The sequence below is a fragment of the Electrona antarctica genome, assembly GCF_951216825.1.
Source record: "Electrona antarctica genome assembly, chromosome: 12".
In the NCBI taxonomy this organism is placed as follows: domain Eukaryota; kingdom Metazoa; phylum Chordata; class Actinopteri; order Myctophiformes; family Myctophidae; genus Electrona; species Electrona antarctica.
Window position 1 is genome coordinate 6,347,513 of NC_136793.1, and position 25,977 is coordinate 6,373,489.

The 25,977-nt window shown below is 45.1% G+C and overlaps 1 protein-coding gene across 1 annotated transcript in view; it reads left to right on the forward strand.

The window, feature by feature from the left end:
• castor1 (cytosolic arginine sensor for mTORC1 subunit 1) overlaps positions 1–25,977 on the forward strand; it is a 45,983-nt gene continuing 20,006 nt past the window's right edge. The window contains exons 1-4 of the mRNA XM_079516783.1: positions 1–687; positions 14,711–14,781; positions 21,866–22,059; positions 25,807–25,942. Of these exons, the coding sequence (XP_079372909.1) occupies positions 488–687; positions 14,711–14,781; positions 21,866–22,059; positions 25,807–25,942 (601 nt within the window). The 5' untranslated portion in view covers positions 1–487. The remainder of the gene's footprint in view (positions 688–14,710; positions 14,782–21,865; positions 22,060–25,806; positions 25,943–25,977) is intronic.

The following is a 25,977-nucleotide window of genomic DNA, read 5'->3' on the forward strand; positions in this document are numbered from 1 at the left end:
AGTCCAGGCAGGAAGTAAGTGAGCCCAGTGTGCAGTGTCCGTGACATCATGGAGCCCATGGAGTCATGGACACTTTGAAATACTGAAATATCTAAAAACACACATGCAAAAGGGGTGAAGTGGCCCTTTAACTGATCTATGCTACAAACATGCTGTCTACAGACAGTAACCTGTAGCTTTAAGAAAAGGGGGTGTGCTGTAGTCCCATCTGAGGCTGCCTTTAATTTGAATATACAGTAGTTGAGTGGAGCTGGAGTCGGATTACGTCGGATGTTTTTCTCCCCCGACCGACCGGCCGGGCCGTCCAGCGTCACTCACACTACACTACTGAACTGATGCAAGACGCGCATAGCATTAGGTGATTCAAATGTGCTGCTTGCTTCTTGTCATCGTTATTAATGCACGAAAACAATCGATACTAGGCTAATATTTTAGAGAAGGCTACTAGGCAGCCCGTGTTCCTGTTCCCAACACCCCGGGGTGGTGTATGCACGGCACGGACTGGAGGGTTTGGTTTGCACTGGAAGAAGAAAGAAAAGAACCGGGTAGAGAGAGAGACCACCAGACCACCACCATGGACCTGCACATTCTGGACCACAGGCTGCGGGTCACCAGTATATCCAAGAACGGTCTGGAGAATTACACACACCCGCTGATAAAACTGATATTCCTCCGAAACAGAACGCGGTAAGTAAAAATATATGAATTAATGTATATTTGGACGTAAACATAATAATAAGGGCGATGCCTGCTTTATAATGCTGAGCCTGCCTGCCTGTGCCTGCACGGGGGATATTCAATTCATTCAAGCCATTGTTTGGTCTAGTAGTGTCATTCCTTTCTGAATGACATTTTAATGATTTTATCTTGTAAAAGTTATATTAGTAGTAGCTGAATATCACGTGCATGTAACCTTATATCTTCAGTATCTTCGTTATATGGCAACACACACAACTTATGGAAATAAAGTGCACAGGGCAGGCTGCACAAGAAGAGAACAGAGGCAGAAAAGGGGGCATCATATCCAGAGTCAGACCCCATATTTTGTTACTGCATGGCTGGCTGGCTGTGTTGTTGAAATGGACGTTTTTTGATGAATTTAGAACCCTTGCAGGGTCATTTATTCAAGACCAATATCCAAACTGAATCCATACAGTATAATGACCAACTTAAATGGTTTTTGATTGATTGATTTATTAACAGTTTGCAGAATTACAGTACATTTCAAGCACAACTCAATACAGTGAGTGGACGACACCATAAAGCATTACACTTGTTTACAATTAGGGCCCACCATTTTCAATTCATCAAAACATTTAGAGACGTACGAATATACACAGCTATATAGTCAAAAGGAAATCATCATAGGAGGTTTGATTGATTGATTGATTGAAATATGTATTAACAGTTTGCAGAATTACAGTACATTTCAAGCACAAACTCAATACAAAGACTGTTAACTGTGATTGGACGACCCAATTAAGCATTACACTTGTTTACAAGAGGGTCCACCATGTTCAATTCATCAAAACATTTAGAGACATACAAATAGACACTTCTATATAGTCAAAGAACAGAACAGGAATTCATCATGGCTGGCTGTGTGTAATTTATTCAAGACCAATATCCAAACTGAATCCATACAGTATAATGACCAACTTAAATGGTTTTTGATTGATTGATTTATTAACAGTTTGCAGAATTACAGTACATTTCAAGCACAACTCAATACAAAAAAACTGTTAACAGTGAGTGGACGACACCATAAAGCATTACACTTGTTTACAATTAGGGCCCACCATTTTCAATTCATCAAAACATTTAGAGACATACAGATACCCTTCTATCCATACAGTATATGACCAACTTAAATGTTTTTTGATTGATTGATTGATTGATTGATTGATTTATTAACAGTTTGCAGAATTACAGTACATTTCAAGTACAACTCAATACAAAAAACTGTTAACAGTGAGTGGACGACACGACACCATAAAGCATTACACTTGTTTACAATAGGGCCCACCATTTTCAATTCATCAAAACATTTAGAGACGTACGAATATATAGTCAAAAGGAAATCATCATAGGAGGTAAAAAGGGAAAATAAACATTATACAGTGAGGGGGACCAGGGGTAAAATATTGTGATGCATTTTTGATGAGCCCACACATGTTTTAACTTTTAATGAATCCCCTTTGCTCTCCTAGAATCTAGATCATAGCACAGCACAGGCCATCCAGGTTGCATGTTGTCCCCCTGGAAGTGGAACTGATGCTGGCAGTCAGTGGTAGCAATTTTTAGTTAATCCCTGGATATCCTCCCATTGTTATGCAATTGTTTATTATTACCCTATTGGGTGACTTACATAATGTGGACGACTGGGAGAAAATGCCCAACATCTGGGCTTCAAGCTGCTCTCCCATGTGATGGCATTCATGTCATGGTGGTTGTGTTAAACTTGTTGTGCCAGTTTGAGCAGATGAAGAATTACATTAAGCACTAAACCGAGTTGAAACACACTTTATCTTTATCACAACACTGTGACATGTTAGCAAGACGCGCCATGCCGTTCTCAAGAGCCCAGTGCAACTATGAGAAACATTTATGGCACCAATTAATGCACCATGCGTACTGCCCTTATGCCACAGTTGATTAGAATTCTAAATCTAAACGGCCTTATCATCCCATAAAGTAATTGCGTCAACAAGTAAGAGTGCGTTTCACACAACAAGCTATAAATTATAGTTGGGCCATATTAAGCAATCTGCCTGCATTCCTGTCACCCTGCATTGGGCAATATGTTTGAACATGTCCGTGCCACGCACAATGATTGACTTGTGTTACCTTATAAAATGATGAGTCAACCTGAAACGGTGACTTCAAGTGAGCAGTTTTCAAAGTGTCTCAACAACATTTGATATTTGGTGTGACCAGACCCCTAGCTAGGCCCTTTTATACAGTTTAAAAAACACAAAAAGAACGGGCCTATAGTCCAGAATTCACCAGCAGAACCAACGTGAAGCACACATCGACCGGGCCTTTGGAACTGCAGAACCCACGTGAAGCACACAGCGACCGGGCCTTTGGAACTGCAGAACCCACGTGAAGCACACAGCGACCAGGCCTTTGGAACTGAACCCACGTGAAGCACACAGCGACCAGGCCTTTGGAACTGAACCCACGTGAAGCACACAGTGACCAGGCCTTTGGAACTGAACCCACGTGAAGCACACAGCGACCAGGCCTTTGGAACTGAACCCACGTGAAGCACACAGCGACCAGGCCTTTGGAACTGAACCCACGTGAAGCACACAGCGACCGGGCCTTTGGAACTGAACCCACGTGAAGCACACAGCGACCAGGCCTTTGGAACCCAGCAGAACCCACGTGAAGCACACAGCGACCGGGCCTTTGGAACTGAACCCACGTGAAGCACACAGCGACCAGGCCTTTGGAACTGCAGAACCCACGTGAAGCACACAGCGACCAGGCCTTTGGAACTGAACCCACGTGAAGCACACAGCGACCAGGCCTTTGGAACTGAACCCACGTGAAGCACACAGCGACCAGGCCTTTGGAACTGCAGAACCCACGTGAAGCACACAGCGACCAGGCCTTTGGAACTGCAGAACCCACGTGAAGCACACAGCGACCAGGCCTTTGGAACTGAACCCACGTGAAGCACACAGCGACCAGGCCTTTGGAACTGAACCCACGTGAAGCACACAGCGACCAGGCCTTTGGAACTGAACCCACGTGAAGCACACAGCGACCAGGCCTTTGGAACTGAACCCACGTGAAGCACACAGTGACCAGGCCTTTGGAACTGAACCCACGTGAAGCACACAGCGACCAGGCCTTTGGAACTGAACCCACGTGAAGCACACAGCGACCAGGCCTTTGGAACTGAACCCACGTGAAGCACACAGCGACCAGGCCTTTGGAACTGAACCCACGTGAAGCACACAGCGACCAGGCCTTTGGAACTGAACCCACGTGAAGCACACAGCGACCAGGCCTTTGGAACTGAACCCATGTGAAGCACACAGCGACCAGGCCTTTGGAACTGAACCCACGTGAAGCACACAGCGACCAGGCCTTTGGAACTGAACCCACGTGAAGCACACAGCGACCAGGCCTTTGGAACTGCAGAACCCACGTGAAGCACACAGCGACCAGGCCTTTGGAACTGAACCCACGTGAAGCACACAGCGACCAGGCCTTTGGAACTGAACCCACGTGAAGCACACAGCGACCAGGCCTTTGGAACTGAACCCACGTGAAGCACACAGCGACCAGGCCTTTGGAACTGAACCCACGTGAAGCACACAGCGACCAGGCCTTTGGAACTGAACCCACGTGAAGCACACAGCGACCAGGCCTTTGGAACTGCAGAACCCACGTGAAGCACACAGCGACCAGGCCTTTGGAACTGAACCCACGTGAAGCACACAGCGACCAGGCCTTTGGAACAGAACCCACGTGAAGCACACAGCGACCAGGCCTTTGGAACTGAACCCACGTGAAGCACACAGCGACCAGGCCTTTGGAACTGAACCCACGTGAAGCACACAGTGACCAGGCCTTTGGAACTGAACCCACGTGAAGCACACAGCGACCAGGCCTTTGGAACTGAACCCACGTGAAGCACACAGCGACCAGGCCTTTGGAACTGAACCCACGTGAAGCACACAGCGACCAGGCCTTTGGAACTGAACCCACGTGAAGCACACAGCGACCAGGCCTTTGGAACTGAACCCACGTGAAGCACACAGCGACCAGGCCTTTGGAACTGAACCCACGTGAAGCACACAGCGACCAGGCCTTTGGAACTGAACCCACGTGAAGCACACAGCGACCAGGCCTTTGGAACTGAACCCACGTGAAGCACACAGCGACCAGGCCTTTGGAACTGAACCCACGTGAAGCACACAGCGACCAGGCCTTTGGAACTGCAGAACCCACGTGAAGCACACAGCGACCAGGCCTTTGGAACTGAACCCACGTGAAGCACACAGCGACCAGGCCTTTGGAACTGAACCCACGTGAAGCACACAGCGACCAGGCCTTTGGAACTGAACCCACGTGAAGCACACAGCGACCAGGCCTTTGGAACTGAACCCACGTGAAGCACACAGCGACCAGGCCTTTGGAACTGAACCCACGTGAAGCACACAGCGACCAGGCCTTTGGAACTGAACCCACGTGAACTGCAGCCCTGTGTGTTGTGCTTTGTTTGTGCACATTTTCATTCAAACCTTGTGGTCTTGTCAAACTCTTGAATCGCCTTTCTTTCTTTCGTTCTTTCTTTCTTTCTTTCTTTCTTTACAATTACAGTTTAGACAATTTAGGCATTTGGCAGACACTCTTAATCCAGAGCGACTTACATTAATGGTAAATGGTGCATTTATATAGCGCCTTTATCCAAGACGCTTTACATAGATTGTGCATTACATTCACCCATTCACACAAACATTCATACACCGATTGCGGCGGAAGCCATGCAAGGTACCAACCAGCACATCGGGAGCAATTTGGGGTTCAGTGTCTTGCCCAAGGACACTTCGACATGTAGACAGGAGGAGCCGGGATTCGAACCGCCGACCCATGGATCATTGGACGACCTGCTCTACCTCTTGAGCCACAGTCGCCCCTACATTAAGCAATAACAAAAAGCATGGCATACAATACATAAATGTAGTTACAGTGGAGTATCTATATCATGAAACTATATATGTAAAACTATACATACTATACTATACTATACATTATACATGTGTACTATAAAGTGCTATGACTACATAAAATGGAATTCTAGTGCTGTCTACGTAACATGCTATACAGTAAGTCTGTTTAAAATACTTTAGTCTACATAAAGTGCTATCTAAGGGGCTAGGCCCTTCTTTCATTCTTTCTTTCTTTCTTTCATCCTTCCTTACTTATTTACTTACTTACTTATGTCCTTCCTTCCTCCCTTCCTTCCATTAGTGGTGCATCAGAGCGTGTGAGATGGTGAGGGCCGGGCGGGTGGGGTGGGGTGGGGGGGGGGGGGGGGGGTGGTTGAGATGGTGGGGGGGTGGGAGGCAGTTGCATTCATGGCATGCTAGTTTGAGAAAACAGCGGAGCACAACAACTCTAATAGCCTTGTTTGATTTGAGCCGTTTCCCTCTGCCAGGCCCCTGCTATTCATTAGGGCGCAACTCGCTGAGAATCAGCACCCGCGTGGTTCCACAGCAAAATGTGGCTGACTGGAATTATAAGGAGATGACAGTGAGTGTGGTATACTAAAGAAGTGAGCTTAACCCAAGTGTGGGACTGTGTCTACATCTCATAGCTTTCAGACAGTTGTTGTTGCTTCTCCTGAGATGCACATTCGTGCACACAATATGATAAATAGGCGAACTCGGCTTAATGTAACGCCAATGCGATCATAGTATTAATCTGAATATTGCAGCCGATAATCAGTGGGACACATAATCGGTCAATTAACTATTCCTGGGGCTGCATCTTTGACAGCATTTCTGCAGCAGCATTCCGCCTCCGTCTCCGGGTATCTGTCCCAGAGACTTGAGTTGGAGTCCATCACAGTATAGTTGAGACAGGAGTGAAGCAGGGGCTGTCTTACTGCTTTTATGCACTTTGCCAGTTCGCAGCCATTCTCGCCTTCTCATTGGGGAAAAGCCTCTGCTGACAACAAGAATCAGCATTCCTCTTCCAGACTGATGGAAGACCTCACAACCTCAACAGGTTCAAAGGGCCAAGACAAGGGCAATGGTGATAATCACATAGTGACTCAAATGTTGACATGTTGGCTTTGAGATAGATAAGATCACTGATTGAAAGACGTTAGCCTTTGACCGAGGAGGATGGCTCAGGAGGTAGAGCAGGTCGGTCGTCCAATGATCTATGGGTCGGCGGTTCGAATCCCGGCTCCTCCTGTCCACATGTTTGATTGATTGATTGAAGAATTTATTAACAGTTTGCAGAATTACAGTACATTTCAAGCACAAACTCAATACAAAGGCTGTTAACTGTGAGTGGACGACCCAATTAAGCATTACACTTGTTTCCAATAGGGTCCACCATGTTCAAATCATCAAAACATTTAGAGACGTACAAATAGACACTTCTATAGACAGAACAGGAATTCATCATAAAGGAGGTAAAAATGGAAAAGAAATATATACAGTGAGGGGAAAAAGGGGCGGGGGGGGGGGGGGAAGTGTCGAAGTGTCCTTGGGCAAGACACTGAACCCCTAATTGCTCCCGATGTGCTGGTTGGTACCTTGCATGGTTTCCGCCGCCATCGGTGTATGAATGTGTGTGTGTGAATGGGTGAATGTAATGCACAATCTATGTAAAGCGCCTTGGATAAAGGCGCTATATAAATGCACCATTTATTTATATAGTATTAAAAAAATACACTAATACACTTCTCACCCTGCTTTGTTGCCCCTGGACCAGCATCTTAATTAAAACCCTGAAGCATTAACACGCTCCCTGTAGAAGATCATTCAGAGAGGCTCCTCACTGGCAGGTGAGCTTGTAGGGTACAACAGCAGTGGCTGTGGTGGGGAGGGTAATTTGGCACGATGGCTAAAATTGGGAGGAAAAATGGGTTAAAAATAATTGGCTACACTAAATTTAGGAGGAACAACAAAAAGGTTTGGGCGCTCACTCCCGCTGTTTACACAATGCCGGCCCCCTTGCAGGGAGTTGCACAGTAAAACCTTCCATTGTTCCAAAAAGAGAGAAGCCTGTGAGAGATTGGGCAGAACGCAGAAAGTGGAAGTACATCAGATTTAAGAAATCACCAGTATCAGCATCAACTAAGATGTTGAATGAGGCTCTGAAACAGCAGTAACTGTGTGAGGCTAGATTATCCACATCATGTGTGCAATTGTGTAATGTTGTGTCTTCTTCCTCTGTAATGTATTTTTGTTTGTGTTTGTGTTATGTGTGGCTGTAGCTGGGGTGAAAGCCCAAGACAAATTTCCCTTGTGGACAATAAAGTTTACCTTGACCTTGAGATCACCTCATATAACATAATGTGTTTTAAACATTATGTTATAATTTAGCTATTGAAAAATAGCAGATCTACAAGCTCATAGCGCGCCACCGAGTGGCGCGCTACGAGCTTGTAGGTCTGCTATTTTTGAAAAATCATTAACATGTGGCGCAAATCATTGAATATATATATTTCAGAGCGAACATTTTGAACTAAAATATTTGCTTCTGGGGGGGGGGGGGGTCCCCCTGAAATCACCTCAAAGGCTGGGCTGTTGTAAGCTGTGAAGGCAGTAAGGCAGCAGACTCCTTTGGTGTCCCTGGGCTGAAGACGGTGCTATGATAGCCCATGGTGTCGACGTGCACGTGTAACAACATCACTTTGCACTCGGCTTATCACATTTCCTCAGCTGCAGCAGCAGTTTCAAAAAAAGAGAATGGAACCACCCTCTTACTTCTTACTTACTTTGTCAGCTTGGTTTTATTTCAACAATCTCCACACTGTTTCCTAATAGTTGTGTATTGTAAATACACAGAAATTAAATCGCTAAGCAGGCAGGGTGGAGAAATAGCTCTTACAAGGAGGTAAAAGTAGAACTAGGTAAGCAACATTGGGCGGGAACCCCTTTTGGTGTTTTGGTGTGCATTATGTTATGCTTTAGCTATTGAAAAATAGCAGATCTACAAGCTCATAGCGCGCCACCGAGTGGCGCGCTACGAGCTTGTAGGTCTGCTATTTTTTAAAAAATCTAAGAACCACTGACATAGAAACATAGCTTTTTCAGAAAACTGTCAGGATGTAGAAGACATTTTTAGAATCTGATCTCAGGTCAAAATGGGTTAACAGCATAAAGTGAGTCAAACTCACAAAAAACTAGACCTAATAATAAAGGAAAACGGGAGGCCTAACAATAATAATGAAAATGATGGATATTTTCGATACAGTGAAGGAAATGCACCGGGGATGATGCTTGTTGAGGCGAACAAGACTCTTCCAACTCTCCTTGGAAAAGTGGTGACCTCCATAAGATACATGTCACTCCAATGAACTGCAGCGGAGAATGTGGCATCTAGCCGTCTACCTTTCTATGTCTATGGTGATAATATTGGGCAGAAAGTAGGGCTGTGAATCTTTGGGTGTCCCACAATTCGTTTCGATTCCGATTCTTGGGGTCACAATTCGATTCAAAATCGAAAATTAGCTATTGAAAAATAGCAGACGAGCTTGTAGGTCTGCTATTTTTTTTAAATCATTAACATGTGGTGCAAATCATTGAAAATCATTTACAATAGCAGATCTACATGCTCATAGCCACCGAGTGGCGCGCTATTTTTTTAAATTCTAAAGCATTTTTTTAATTCTAAAGCATTTATTTTCCAGATTCAAAACGATTGTCAATTCAAAATGATTCTCGATTCAATACTACAATACAATACAGCTGTGCTGATCTGAAGTGACTAGTACTGACTACAGTAACTTGAAAATGACTGAAGACATGATGTTTACTGTGATTAGAGTAAACACCAATGTAGTGAAAACTAACTGTAAGCAGAAAAAAAACAAAAAAAAGATTTTTGGAAATTATGAATCGATTTTGAATCGTTCATAACGGGAATCGCGATTCTAATTCGATCTCGATTTTTTTTTACACCCCTTAGCAGAAATGCAAATGAGGCTACCAGAATAGGGCCAAAATCACAAACAAATCCACAGTAAATAATGCTATAGAGACATACGGTAGGTATTACTCATCCTTGGAGAAATAATTACCCTAGAGGAAAATATTGAAGAATACGTTTTTTGTGTGTGCTACTCAAAGTTCTTGAACTGTGGCATACATACAACTATAAGTGATCACGCCATATTTCACAAACTGTATTTACTATAGTTATTGTAGTGGTATATTCATGCCACAATGATGTGAGGGGCGATGCTCATGTTTTGTATTTATCCCATTCTGACCTGAGATCAGATTCTAAAAATGTCTTCTACATCCTGACAGTTTTCTGAAAAAGCTATGTTTCTATGTCAGTCGTTCTTTGATTTTTCAAAAATAGCAGACATACAAGCTCGTAGCGCGCCACTCGGTGGCGCGCTATGGGCTTGTAGATCTGCTATTTTTCAATAGCTAAAGCTTAACATAATGCTGACACCAAAAGGGGTCCCCGCCCAAAATGGGTTATGACAATTATTACCCGTTTTCAGACAGAAATGCTTGTGACAAACTGAACGTCACGTAACAATCAGTTGGTGTCTGTCTGTGCAATAAATAAATAAATGCACAAAACAGGAAACCACAACAGAAAAAAACGGAAGAGTCTGTTGCCCTCAAAGGCTTTAAGATCATGCAGACCCAAGTATGAAGTCTTGTATAGTTTATAGTGTTTGACTTTGCAACAGCTGTGCGTACTTCCATGTTTGGCCTCATTTCTCAGAATGAATCTTTAGTTTCCACCATGGCCCGTAGCACTTGCCCTAGCCTAGCCCCTTAGATAGCACATTATGTAGACTTATCGCTTGTTACGTAGACAGCTCTAGAATTGCATTTTATGTAGTCATAGCACTTCATAGTACACATGTATAATATATTATATAGTATAGTATGTATAGTTTACATAGATACTCCACTGTTACGTTCTTAGTTTATGCATGATTCATGATAACTACTTTTTTATATATGTGATGTATGCCATGCTTTTGTTATTGATTAATGTAAATCGCTCTGGATTAAGAGCGTCTGCTAAATGCCTAAATTGTAAATTGTAATTGTAGTTTGCTTGAGGACATGCCGAGTCATCCTATCGGACACAGACCTTCACCTGATCATTGTCATTGGCAAGGCAGACGCTTGGCACGAGCTACCAGCAGGAAGTAGCAAGCAGGGGAAGGTGAAGGGTCAACAGGAAGAGGAGGGAGGCTATCGGGACACGAGGGTTGATTGGTGGCGTTATTGTATTCTCTCTCTCTCTGCCTCTGCACAGTTTCTCTGTCTGTTTGGATTGATTGTCCCAACTCTCATGGCAGGGATTAGTTAGTTTCTGCTGAGTCAGCTGTTGGGGCGTATCACCCCACCAGACAGGATTCTGCTGTAATAGCTTCAGCTGACTGATAGGTACAGTACAGATTCGGCACAAACAAGGGACTAAATTATTTTCGCTCCTATGCCACCAAAATGTGGAACGCCCTACCAACAGTCATTAAGACATGCAAATCCCTTGACTCCTTCAAAACCGCTCTCAAAGGTCACCTACGGACGGCTGCAATTCGAAACTGGCCTCTGTAAAATCTGAATCCCCACCGCCCACCCCCTTTTCCCCTCACTGTATATGTTTATTTTCCCTTTTTACCTCCCTTATGATGAATTCCTGTTCTGTTCTTTGACTATATAGAAGTGTCTATTCGTACGTCTCTAAATGTTTGATGAATTGAACAAGGTGGACCCTCTTGTAAACAAGTGTAATGCTTAATTGGGTCGTCCACTCACAGTTAACAGTCTTTGTATTGAGTTTGTGCTTGAAATGTACTGTAATTCTGCAAACTGTTAATACATATTTCAATCAATCAATCAAACAGAGGATGTATGGCCAGTGCCCAGAGGCCAGTGCCCAGAGGCCAGTGTCCACTGCCAGGCATTGTAGGGCAAGAAGAGAGGCATGTGCAGTGGAGTAGCGCCATCTTGTTAAAGGTTTCAGGGGAACCAAAAGGATGTTACCCTGTTGAATTAGCTCACTTGTGGCAAATCCTAAAAACGTAAAAAGGCTACACTGCCACTTGTCAAAAACAAGGATCTTGAAATGGTAAAATGGTAAATGGTGCATTTATATAGCGCCTTTATCCAAGGCGCTTTACAGAGATTGTGCATTACATTCACCCATTCACACACACATTCATACACTGATGGCGGCGGAAACCATGCAAGGTACCAACCAGCACATCAGGAGCAATTAGGGGTTCAGTGTCTTGCTCAAGGACACTTCGACACCAACTTTGGGGGAGCCCGGGTTCGAACTGGCAACCTTGCGGTTACCATCCAGCCACTCTACCCCTGAGCCACAGCCGCCCCAGAGTCTTGAGAGTTGAGTTGTGTCTAAAGGCCAGGGAGCGTACAGCATGAAGAGTTTATCCTCTTTAAACCATTTGAAATCTAGCATCCCTATTCTGTGGTGAGCATTTCTGGGAAAATGGCATATCTGTAGATCTGCTACTTTCTGCAATGATATTGATGAAAATGTGAAAAAAAGGTTTGGTGGTCATGTGACTGATGATTCAGTATTTAGATATTATTTGACACGCCTAATCCTGCTACAGCTGCCTCGAGCATGAACACCCGCATGATGCCACACAGTAAAACCCTCTGTGGTCATTATTTAACTCTGAGGCTTCGTACACACATAAAGAACCAATCTGTTTGGTCAAACCACGTGACTTGAACTTCCATTGGAAAAGCATTGAGGCGGCCATGAAACACGGACAGCACAGAGCATGTTCGTCTGATAGGGGCGGCGGTGGCTCAGGGGTAGAGTTTCTGGATGGTAACCACAAGGTCGCCAGTTCGTACCCGGGCTCCCCCAGAGTTAGTGTCGAAGTGTCCTTGAGCAAGACACTGAACCCCTAATTGCTCCTGATGTGCTGGTTGGTACCTTGCATGGTTTCCGCTGCCATCAGTGTATGAATGTGTGTGTGAATGGGTGAATGTAATGCACAATCTATGTAAAGCGCCTTGGATAAAGGCGCTATATAAATGCACCATTTACCATTTACCATATGTGTGTACGAAGCCCGAGTGTACAAAATGTAACCAAAACCTGTATAAGGGGTCCTTTTGGTTTCATACTGAGTGTGACTGGAGTACTGGACAGATTAACACAGAGTTCTTTAGTAAGCTTGAGCCACACAATGCAGTCATGTGAATGATGGATGGTTCAGAGTCTTTGACAACATAATGAAAACTGAAGCATTTCAGCCTAACCCCATTTTGACCTGAGATCAGATTCTAAAAATGTCTTCTAAATCCTGACAGTTTTCTGAAAAAGCTATGTTTCTATGTCAGTGGTTCTTCGATTTTTCAAAAATAGCAGCCCTACAAGCTCGTAGCGCGCCACTCGGTGGCGCGCTATGAGCTTGTAGATCTGCTATTTTTTAATAGCTAAAGCATAACATAATGCTAACACCGAAAGGGGTTCCCGCCCAAAATGGGTTAAAAACCAAACAACCCAAAACAGCCCCCCACAAAAAAAAAACATTGAACATTGTTCACCAGACCCAGCAACAGTGTTTGAAAGCAAATGATTTTCTCTTCAGGGCTGAAACTTTTAAAGTTTAAAAGTTTCAGCCCCGAAGAGAAGATCATCGTTTAAAATTTAAACGAACGCAATCAACATGGAATCAACTCATGCAAGAAATAACCGATCTACAAGTTCACAGAGATTTGCAGATCTCTTTATTCGGCGAGTCGTGTCGTGTCGTGCGGCTTTTTAGTCATGATAATTTCACGGGCCATGCATCCTGATTCTGACACAAAGGATATGGACAAGAGGTCTTCACAATGCACATACACAATGCACATACACACGACTAAAGTTGTGGGTGGCTGAAGCAGTGGTTAGGCCTGTCACAATTATTAACATAAGTGTCTAATCACAATTATTTGAGATGATTGCAATTATTTTGTCATAATCGTTTCCAGGTTGAACATTTTTCATACATTAAAAGAGCTGAAATGGCTTACAATGTGTCACAAATCTGCCGAAAGGTATTCTTTATTCATATGTTCCAATGTTCAATGCCACAAACAATTATTTGTGTGATTTGTGTTACTCGTGGACAAGGACAACTTTAGTTATTTTTTCAACCAAGGTTCATGTTTTAGGTTATTAGAGTTATTAGAGTTCGTTTTAGGGATTTTAGCTGTTTTTGACAGGGTGGCGGGGGCATTCGAGCATGGGGCTAAATATGTATTTCTTTACAAAATGTTATAGCGATTTAGTTTTTTTATTATTTACTATAGTCCTACTAGACTTCAAGAAATTACATCTGGCCACAAAAGATCACAGGATCTGCTGAATGTGTCAAACTGACATATTGAGCCTATGACACACACTGTGGCTTCCCCCCAGTAGGCTACCTTCACATTCAGTAGATCCTGTGATCTTTTGTGGCCAGATGTAATTTCTTGGGGTCTAGTAGGACTATATTAAATAATAAAAAAATAAATTGCTACGTATAAGATTTTGTAAAAAAAAATCATATTTATTTAGCCCCCCTGTCAAAAACAGCTAAAATCCCTAAAACGAAAGAAAGCAGCAAAAAAAAGAACACTCATCCTTTACTTTCTCTAATGACAACCTAAAACATGAACCTTGGTTGAAAAAAACTAAATGTGTAATCGTGACAGCCCTAAATGGGTCTTCACGTGCACATACATAACAGCACACACAGCTAAAGTTGTGGGTGTGCTGGCTGAAGCAGTGATCCGCTCTCATGGGATCCCCCACCTCTGTGAGGTAGTTTGGGGGGGTTGCCATAGAGCTGGGCTTGGCTCGCTATCGAGAACATCTTGACGGTCCCAAACCGCTGTATTTAAGGCTCTGAATCTGTTTCTGTTTGGTTCTGCTTAAAGAATAACGGTGTTCACACTATTTTTTTTCTCTCTCTCTCTCTCTCTCTCTCTCTCTCTCTCTCTCTCTCTCTGTGTCTCAGGTGCAAATTCTTCAGTCTGACAGAGACACCAGAGAACTACACCGTTGTCCTTGATGAAGAGGGATTCAAAGGTAAAACACCCACACTGTAAAATCCGGACTGGTAATTTAACTCCTAAGAGTGTAGGGATGTGTCCTCACAGTACTAAGAGTGTAGAGATGCGTCCTCACAGTTCTAAGAGTGTAGAGATGCGTCCTCACAGTTCTAAGAGTGTAGAGATGTGTCCTCACAGTCCTAAGAGTGTAGAGATGCGTCCTCACAGTTCTAAGAGTGTAGAGATGCGTCCTCACAGTTCTAAGAGTGTAGAGATGCGTCCTCTAAGAGTGTAGAGATGCGTCCTCACAGTACTAAGAGTGTAGAGATGCGTCCTCACAGTTCTAAGAGTGTAGAGATGCGTCCTCACAGTCCTAAGAGTGTAGAGATGCGTCCTCACAGTTCTAAGAGTGTAGAGATGCGTCCTCACAGTTCTAAGAGTGTAGAGATGCGTCCTCACAGTTCTAAGAGTGTAGAGATGCGTCCTCACAGTTCTAAGAGTGTAGAGATGCGTCCTCAAAGTTCTAAGAGTGAGTGTAGAGATGCGTCCTCACAGTACTAAGAGTGTAGAGATGCGTCCTCACTAGGGATGTTGAAAAAAGTTGAAAATCGACTCGATTTTCGACTCATGCCTTCCGCGACTCAAAAACGTATGAGTCGAAAAATCGTTTTTATTTAATTTTTTATTTTTTTGTAATGGCTTATTATAAAACGTTATAAACTTTACTGTTTCAAATGTTTTCCAAATGGGAGAGGTACGTGTTTGTCTGTGTGACACTGCTGTGCTGCGCCTGTCTCCTCACATGCATGCCCTGGCTGCAGTTAGAGCGCCATCGTCCAAGGGTGTGGGGTGAAGGGGGAGGGTATCTTAGCAACACTGAATGCTCTGTCCCATTGGTCGTGTGCTCGTATCATGAGCCAATGGCTGCAGCTCTGAGCCCCCAGACCCCAGGTTCGCATCTCATTGCTCACGCTCAAAGACAGGTCCGCTCTGTTCTGAGCTGTGAGCACTCTTTGGACAGCGTTGTCAAATAAATCCCGCCGTCATTCATACTGTATTTATTCCCCGACCCGACATTAAAATACGGAACAACGTGCGTCCCGTATCAGTTCATTACGGGACTTGTGACAGGCTGCTGCAGACACTTGAGTTGGGACTAGCTGATAGCATAGCAGCCGATAGCGCCGCTGCTCCTTCAGTGTCGTTGTTTACAAAATAAAGTTTATTTTTTATTATTGGGCTTTGATCATTGATGCAAATTCTAAACATATGGATGCAGCTGCAGAAGTTGTGTTGCTTAAAGGAATGTATAGTTGCGTTCTCCTCAACTGCTGCGCAGCAACAACAAAAATAAAAAAATAAAAAATAATGGAAAATAAATAGGAAAAAAAGTCGATCGACTCGTCGATTTGCGGCCTCGATTTATCGATTGGCCAAATATGAGTCGTTTGGCATCCCTAGTCCTCACAGTACTAAGAGTGTAGAGATGCGTCCTCACAGTTCTAAGAGTGTAGAGATGCATCCTCAAAGTTCTAAGGGTGTAGAGATGCGTCCTCACAGTTCTAAGAGTGTAGAGATGCGTCCTCACAGTTCTAAGAGTGTAGAGATGTGTCCTCACAGTCCTAAGAGTGTAGAGATGCGTCCTCACAGTTCTAAGAGTGTAGAGATGCGTCCTCACAGTTCTAAGAGTGTAGAGATGCGTCCTCTAAGAGTGTAGAGATGCGTCCTCACAGTACTAAGAGTGTAGAGATGCGTCCTCACAGTTCTAAGAGTGTAGAGATGCGTCCTCACAGTCCTAAGAGTGTAGAGATGCGTCCTCACAGTTCTAAGAGTGTAGAGATGCGTCCTCACAGTTCTAAGAGTGTAGAGATGCGTCCTCACAGTTCTAAGAGTGTAGAGATGCGTCCTCACAGTTCTAAGAGTGTAGAGATGCGTCCTCACAGTTCTAAGAGTGTAGAGATGCATCCTCACAGTTCTAAGGGTGTAGAGATGCGTCCTCACAGTTCTAAGAGTGTAGAGATGCGTCCTCACAGTCCTAAGAGTGTAGAGATGCGTCCTCACAGTTCTAAGAGTGTAGAGATGCGTCCTCACAGATCTAAGAGTGTAGAGATGCGTCCTCACAGTCCTAAGAGTGTAGAGATGCGTCCTCACAGTCCTAAGAGTGTAGAGATGCGTCCTCACATTTCTAAGAGTGTAGAGATGCGTCCTCACAGTTCTAAGAGTGTAGAGATGCGTCCTCACAGTTCTAAGAGTGTAGAGATGCGTCCTCACAGTCCTAAGAGTGTAGAGATGCGTCCTCACAGTTCTAAGAGTGTAGAGATGCGTCCTCACAGTACTAAGAGTGTAGAGATGCGTCCTCACAGTTCTAAGAGTGTAGAGATGCGTCCTCACAGTCCTGAGAGTGTAGAGATGCGTCCTCACAGTCCTAAGAGTGTAGAGATGCGTCCTCACAGTTCTAAGAGTGTAGAGATGCGTCCTCACAGTCCTGAGAGTGTAGAGATGCGTCCTCACATTTCTAAGAGTGTAGAGATGCGTCCTCACAGTTCTAAGAGTGTAGAGATGCGTCCTCACAGTTCTAAGAGTGTAGAGATGCGTCCTCACAGTCCTAAGAGTGTAGAGATGCGTCCTCACAGTTCTAAGAGTGTAGAGATGCGTCCTCACAGTACTAAGAGTGTAGAGATGCGTCCTCACAGTTCTAAGAGTGTAGAGATGCGTCCTCACAGTCCTGAGAGTGTAGAGATGCGTCCTCACAGTCCTAAGAGTGTAGAGATGCGTCCTCACAGTTCTAAGAGTGTATAGATGTGTCCTCACAGTTCTAAGAGTGTAGAGATGCGTCCTCACAGTTCTAAGAGTGTAGAGATGCGTCCTCACAGTCCTAAGAGTGTAGAGATGTGTCCTCAGTAAGAGTGTAGAGATGCGTCCTCACAGTTCTAAGAGTGTAGAGATGCGTCCTCACAGTTCTAAGAGTGTAGAGATGTGTCCTCAGTAAGAGTGTAGAGATGCGTCCTCACAGTTCTAAGAGTGTAGAGATGCGTCCTCACAGTCCTAAGAGTGTAGAGATGCGTCCTCACAGTTCTAAGAGTGTAGAGATGCGTCCTCACAGTCCTAAGAGTGTAGAGATGCGTCCTCACAGTTCTAAGAGTGTAGAGATGCGTCCTCACAGTTCTAAGAGTGTAGAGATGCGTCCTCACAGTCCTAAGAGTGTAGAGATGCGTCCTCACAGTTCTAAGAGTGTAGAGATGCGCTCTCACAGTTCTAAGAGTGTAGAGATGCGCTCTCACAGTTCTAAGAGTGTAGAGATGCGTCCTCACAGTTCTAAGAGTGTAGAGATGCGTCCTCACAGTTCTAAGAGTGTAGAGATGCGTCCTCACAGTTCTAAGAGTGTAGAGATGCGTCCTCACAGTTCTAAGGATGTAGAGATGAGTCCTCACAGTTCTAAGAGTGTAGAGATGTAGAGATGCGTCCTCACAGTTCTAAGAGTGTAGAGATGTGTCCTCACAGTTCCATTTTTACACAATGGATTTTTACGAGTCGACTCATGGTATACTAATTGTTATTTTTTATTGCACCCACCCCAACACCACTCTATTTATCATCCAAACATTGGCTTATTTCACAGATGTGTGAAAGACATACACGGCCTCAGGGCTTACTGAGTCTATTCTCTCTCTGTGTCTCTGTCTATTTTAAGAAGGGAGAGCTGATGCTGGAAAGCCACAAAGGAGTTGTCTCTGACAAATGATGTCAACCAGAACAGTTTTCATTTGAAGTGTAGTAGAGCAGCTCTCCTTTTCTCTCTTTTTTTTCATCAATTGATTGATTGATTGATTAATTATACTTTATTAGACACAAATGCAAACAGCAACAGAGTACAGTCAGACACTTTGGTCTGATCAAGGCAGCACTGTGTATGCCTTGATCCCGCCTCTAGCTGCCACTGATTGGCCAGGCCGTTTGGTGGCCGGAGCATCAAGTCTGCCTGAGAGTTCCCAGATGGGAGCAGGAGGGGGGAACCCAGTGTATTCTCTGCTGCCCCATCTGGCGGAGTCAGGTTACCAATTTGGCGGAGTCAGGTTACCAATTTTACAGAGTTGTACATTTGTGCATGTACAACTTCCTGGTCTCAACTGCGCGTGTTTCTTTCCTTCCAGGGAGCAACATGGCGTCCACCGTACGGTCTTCGCTTCTCGTCCTCTTTAGATAGTCCTTGGTTTTTACTCAGATGGGGGAATAGGAGGCGCTTGATGTGTTTACGAGGCCGCCCGCCCACCCGGAGCCTCACATTCACAGTCATATGAGCGTGGGTGGTGCTTAGACGCCCGCACGGCCAGTGTTTGTAAGGCAATCAAGTGCAATCAAGTCTGACGGTAACTCTTAGTGATTTTATTCTGAGATGGGGTTCAAAAGTTCAGCAGGATAGCAGCACCAGGTGGAGAAAAGGTTACTTCTCCCTATTCGGTTTCGTACTAAAATCCCTGGTAGCTACCCACCGTTCCCCAGGCCCTGCGGGCCAGTAGTCTGGGGTGTCGTATCTATTTCGGCTCAACGTACCGTCACTGGCAGACGAGACAGGAACTTCTACATCCGCTATTTTCACTACTTTTGAGAGACACGTGACAAAATGGAGCCTTGTTATATGAATGGAAGCAGGTTCCATTCATATAAGGTTGAAATATGAAGATAAGAGCTTTCTGCTTTGACGGCGACAACATGGCAACCTCAGAATCCTGATCCTCCTGGTGGGCCACACGATGACGACACGATGAAGATGACCCCAGTTGAACCGTGACACACACACACACATACACACGCGCACAGCCCTCTTCGCATAGTGTGTACGGGAAATTGGGAATGTATTTGTGTGCGTTCCAGCGTGCGCATAGCCATGTGTGCAGTGCACACATGTGTATCGGTTTACCCCCATAACGTAGGCCTAGTCTTTAACCCATTCTGAACGGGAGCCCCTCTTGGGGTTTTAGGCATTATGTTATACTTTAGCTGTTGAAAAATAGCAGATCTACAAGCTCATAGTGCGGCACCGAGTGCCGCGCTATGAGCTTGTAGGTCTGCTATCTTTGAAAAATCGTGAAAATGTGGCGTAAATCTTTGAATATAATGCTTTTACAGCGAACGTCTTTAACTCATATCTTTGCTTGTGTGTGTGTGTGTGTGTGTGTGTGTGGGGGGGGGGTGGAACAACATATTTTCAGATGGGGGTCGGCGGCCAAATACATATATTTTTGGGGGTCCTTCACATGAAATTGTTTGAGAACGAACATAGGGTTTTTCAGAAAACGGTCAGGATTTAGAAGGCATTTTGTGGTCCTCAGGTCCAAAGAGGTTAAACGTCTGTAAACAGTAGTGGTATTAATAGCAGGGTCATGTTATGCCTCTCCAGGTTGCAGTGGGAGGGCTGCAGGCTATTTACATCACGCATGTTTGAGAACGACTGACATAGAAACATAGGGTTTTTCTGAAAACTCTCAGGATTTAGAAGGCATTTATAGAATCGTTCCCAGGTCAAAATGGGATAAAATAAAAGCAAAAAGAATATTATTTGACTATGTTCATTGTTCATTGTGTTGTCCCGTTGACCCCCCTCAGAGCTCCAGGCCTCGGAGCACCTCCAGGTGGAGGGGTCCGTGTGGCTGCCCCTCATTGTGTTAATGTATTGTCCCGTTGGCCCCCCCTCGGAGCACCTCCAGGTGGAGGGGTCCGTGTGGCTGCCCCTCATTGTGTTAATGTATTGTCCCGTTGGCCCCCCTCGGAGCACCTCCAGGTGGAGGGGTCCGTGTGGCTGCCCCTCATTGTGTTAATGTATTGTCCCGTTGGCCCCCCTCGGAGCACCTCCAGGTGGAGGGGTCCGTGTGGCTGCCCCTCATTGTGTTAATGTGTTGTCCCGTTGCCCCCCCTCGGAGCACCTCCAGGTGGAGGGGTCCGTGTGGCTGCCCCTCATTGTGTTAATGTATTGTCCCGTTGACCCCCCCCTCGGAGCACCTCCAGGTGGAGGGGTCTGTGTGGCTGCCCCTCATTGTGTTAATGTGTTGTCCCGTTGCCCCCCCTCGGAGCACCTCCAGGTGGAGGGGTCCGTGTGGCTGCCCCTCATTGTGTTAATGTGTTGTCCCGTTGGCCCCCCTCGGAGGACCTCCAGGTGGAGGGGTCCGTGTGGCTGCCCCTCATTGTGTTAATGTATTGTCCCGTTGGCCCCCCTCGGAGCACCTCCAGGTGGAGGGGTCCGTGTGGCTGCCCCTCATTGTGTTAATGTGTTGTCCCGTTGGCCCCCCTCGGAGGACCTCCAGGTGGAGGGGTCTGTGTGGCTGCCCCTCATTGTGTTAATGTGTTGTCCCGTTGGCCCCCCTCGGAGGACCTCCAGGTGGAGGGGTCTGTGTGGCTGCCCCTCATTGTGTTAATGTGTTGTCCCGTTGGCCCCCCTCGGAGGACCTCCAGGTGGAGGGGTCTGTGTGGCTGCCCCTCATTGTGTTAATGTGTTGTCCCGTTGGCCCTCCTCGGAGGACCTCCAGGTGGAGGGGTCCGTGTGGCTGCCCCTCATTGTGTTAATGTATTGTCCCGTTGACCCCCCCCTCGGAGCACCTCCAGGTGGAGGGGTCCGTGTGGCTGCCCCTCATTGTGTTAATGTGTTGTCCCGTTGGCCCCCCTCGGAGGACCTCCAGGTGGAGGGGTCTGTGTGGCTGCCCCTCATTGTGTTAATGTGTTGCCCCGTTGGCCCTCCTCAGAGCACCTCCAGGTGGAGGGGTCCGTGTGGCTGCCCCTCATTGTGTTAATGTGTTGCCCCGTTGGCCCTCCTCGGAGGACCTCCAGGTGGAGGGGTCTGTGTGGCTGCCCCTCATTGTGTTAATGTGTTGTCCCGTTGGCCCCCCTCGGAGCACCTCCAGGTGGAGGGGTCCGTGTGGCTGCCCCTCATTGTGTTAATGTGTTGTCCCGTTGGCCCCCCCTCGGAGCACCTCCAGGTGGAGGGGTCTGTGTGGCTGCCCCTCATTGTGTTAATGTGTTGCCCCGTTGGCCCTCCTCAGAGCTCCAGGCCTCGGAGGACCTCCAGGTGGAGGGGTCCGTGTGGCTGCCCCTCATTGTGTTCATTGTGTTGTCCCGTTGGCCCCCCACAGAGCTCCAGGCCTCGGAGGACCTCCAGGTGGAGGGGTCCGTGTGGCTGCCCCTCAACGTGGTCTCCAACGGCAACGCATCCAGCAGCTCGCAGGCCGTGGGCGTGACCAAGATCGCCAGGTCGGTGATCGCCCCATTGGCCCAACAGCACGTGTCAGTCTTCATGCTCTCCACCTATCAGACGGACTTTATCCTGGTAAGCCCCCGACGACCTTTTTGATTAATGTGGTCGTTTCTTTGGTAAACATTCGAACGCTTACTTCATGCTCCCGACGTACGTCAGTGCCGCGCGCCGGAAATGGAATATCTGCCCTGGCCTGCCAACGCCTGGCGTAATGCGGAAACATTGTGAGCTTGTATAGAGCGTCGCAGTCCCGCCCCCTTTCATGACGACGCCAGGCCCAGGGAATTAATCACAATGCATTTTTCCTCATAGACATTTCAAAAAATATTTATTTAAAGACCTTTTAAGCGTCGTACGAAGCCAACTCGAGTCGTGACAATTCATGACAACACACACAATATTTTGGACCAAACAAATAATTACATAGAAGAAAAACAACAAAAAAAGTGTTGTAACCTGCTGTTTTTTTCTACTTTCTAATTCTTTGTTTGGCCTGAAAAATTGTGTTTGTTGGCTTTGTCCGCGGCGTAAACGTCTTTAAATAAATACTTTCTGAAATGTCTATGAGGAAAATGAAAAGAGAATCATTTCCTGGGCCCTGGTAGGGGGCGGGACTGCGACGCTCTATAGTACTGTAGCTTTAGTATTGAACACTCGACAATGTACAGCAGGGGTTCTTCTCAACCTTTTTGGCTAGTGGGGACCCCCGAACATGCTTTGGCCGTGTCTCGCGACCCCCGCCACGCCCCCATCCCCACCGCCAATACAAATTCACCACCACAATAACCTTAATAATAGAGAAAATACATCATAAATGAATACTGGAACCAGATATAATCATTAAGGAAAGTTTATGCATGCACTAGTGTAACAGACACTGAACACTACAAGGCCCGGACTATATGGCCATATGTCTAAGGCCTTCTGCATTTTTGCACCTGAGAGATGTTAGTTTTAACCTGCACTTAGTTCTTTATACAGATTATTTGACACTAGAGCTAGAGCTAGTAGCTGTTGTATGGTCTTTTAACGCACAATGAATTTCACGTGCCTTTTACCCTGTAACTGGTATTGTTGACAATAAAGTTGAACCTTGTACTATGTAGATGCTGAATTTCCATTTTCCAGCCATTCAGTTGTTTTTTTAATAATAATTTGTGGACCCCCCCCCCCAAAATAATTTCGGGACCCCTCGAGGGGTCGCGACCCCCAGGTTGAGAACCCCTGATGTACAGTATAAGGCTCTACATGTATACATCAGGCTTTCTACAGTATCATGTGTTTGTCTCATCACAATCTTCTTCTCAATCTTTGGACTGAACTTGGTTTGCGATTTTCTGTTGAATAGATTCAACCGTCCAGTGTTCACTCACAATTTTAGTGACGGTAGTGAAGTATTAACCCATTCTGTTATACTTTAGCTATTGAAAAATAGCAGATCTACAAGCTCATAGCGCGCCACCGAGTGGCGCGCTACGAGCTTGTAGGTCCGTTATTTTTGAAAAATTGTGAAAATGTGGCGCAAATCTTTGAATATATATTTCAGAGCGAACATTTTTAACTAAAATATTGGCTTCTGGGGGGTCCCTGGAACTACATATTTTGAGATGGGGGTCCGTTGCCCAATAGAGATAATTCTGGGGGTCCTTGACCTGAAAAAGGTTGAGCACCACTGACATAGAAACATGGGTTTTTCAGAAAAATGTTAGGATTTAGAAGACTTTTTTTTAATCGACCTCAGTCCAAAATGGGTTAAATGGAGAAGAGATGGTGGCAGGGGGGAGGGGGAGGAGAGGGGGGCTTAGTGGACAGCAATCTGGCAGGTGGCAACACATTAGGTAACACAAAAATACAGTACCAGTAATCTACAATATAATCCTGTCAGTATTTGACCATTGAAGGTAAAATTGTGAATTGGATTGAAGATTGAAGGACATAAACGATGTCCCCTTTTTACACCAGAAAGTTAGAGCAGGTCCTATGTCACATTTCTGGGTCCAATCAATCATGTATAATTAATTGCATATCCCGATTTTTGGAGAGTCTGACATAAACCACCTGGCTATTACTGACCTTTTTGGGGCTTTTTCTTTTTTGTCAAATAGGTTTTGATTGAGAACAGATTATAAATTGTTACACAAACATTATGATATGAAATACATTTTTCTTTTATAGAGAACAAAAAAAAGGAATGGAAAAAATACAAAAAGCGAAAGAAAACCCTCAACCCTCCCACCCATGCTGCCCACTCTGTAGAATAAAATAGTAAGATGATGAAATGCTCATGGAAAACATCTGAAGAAAATGGCGTACAGTCAACCATATCAGTGGTATCCTGTCTATTAATTGTTTCTACTCAAGTAATGGACATTAGGGGCAGCCAAACCTTATCAAATTGTCTCTCCCTGTTTCTCAGGAAATACCTTATTCTCTCAAGATGAAGTGTACTAGTCATTTCATTTAGCCAATGCTTAACACATTCCGTCCTAGGACGTGTCCACACGTCCTAGGACGTCTACACACGTCCAATGCATGGACGTGTGTAGACGTCCTAGCGCATCCTCAATGATACCAGGCGAGAGAAGAATATTCTGAATTGTTTTTTCCTTTTTTTTTTTTTTTTTGTCCGACTCTCGGCCACCGTATGCGTCACTCTGCAGTCATATTAGCTTACCGTTCACTTAGCTGTTAGCGCGGCAGAAAGAATGCCTCGTCTCTCCTAATCCAGGGCTAATCCATCAGATCCTCCGTGGTTTGGATCTGATGGATATACTAGCGCTTCATTTCTGCTTCTCAACCGTCTCTCACACAAAATATGAACGCTTTTTGGAGCTTCTAGCGATATAATAAAATCGAGACCAAGGTAAGCTAGCAAAATATTTATCCGTTTTTTTCCCGGATTGTTTCCAGGATTTGGATTTTGGGAGTCGAACCCGCGGCATGCCGCCAGGCTGGCTCAGTAGCCTAGTAGGTGCCCAGGCGGTTTGAGCTAACCGCCCGGGCCCCTAAATCTTTTGACTGATATTTATTGTCAAAAAGTGCAAAAACGTAATAATTGCGAACGCAGTGATTGCGAACGCAGTGAGCATTTACTATGAGACCCAGCAGATCACGTCTGTGTGTGTGTCTGTCTGTGTGTGTGTGTGTCACGCTGTAACACCACCCGCCCACCACCAGAGGGCGCAGCTGTATCACACACAAAAACACACACACACACATGCACGCACGCACACACACACACGCACGCACGCACGCACGCACGCACGCACGCACGCACACACAAAAAACTTAACTTAAAAAAAAACTTAACTTAAAAAAAAACTTAACTTAAAAAAAAACTTAACTTAAAAAAAAACGTAAAAAGGAAAAACGCACACACACAAAAAACTTAACTTAAAAAAAACCGTAAAAAGGAAAAACGCACACACACAAAAAACTTAACTTAAAAAAAAACGTAAAAAGGAAAAACGCACACACAAAAAACTTAACTTAAAAAAACAACGTAACTTAAAAAAAAAACTTAAAAAGGAAAAACGCACACACACAAAAAACTTAACTTAAAAAAAATTAACTTAAAAAAAAACTTAAACAAAAAACTTTTTTAAAAAAAAACCTAAAAAAGAAGCACGCACGCACACATACACACACTAAAAAAAACTTGAAAAAACATTTAATTTAAAAAAACTTAACTTAAAAAAAACCTTAAAAAGTACGTAATTTATTCTAATTGTTGTTATTGCAATTTACGAGCTGCGTTCGCTTCCCGCGTTTGCGCGTCTTACTTGTCAATAACACTTCTAGTTGTGATTGTATGTATAGGTGAAGGAGAAGGACCTGTCGGTAGTCATCGGCACCCTGGAGGAGGAGTTCGACATCTTCAGGGAGGTGGGAGGAGAGTCTGTCCCTGTACACAGTCCCTGTGAACCCAATGGCTTCCAGAAGAACGGCAAAGAAGGTAGGGATGAGATCACTTGTCTTTGGGGACCCCTG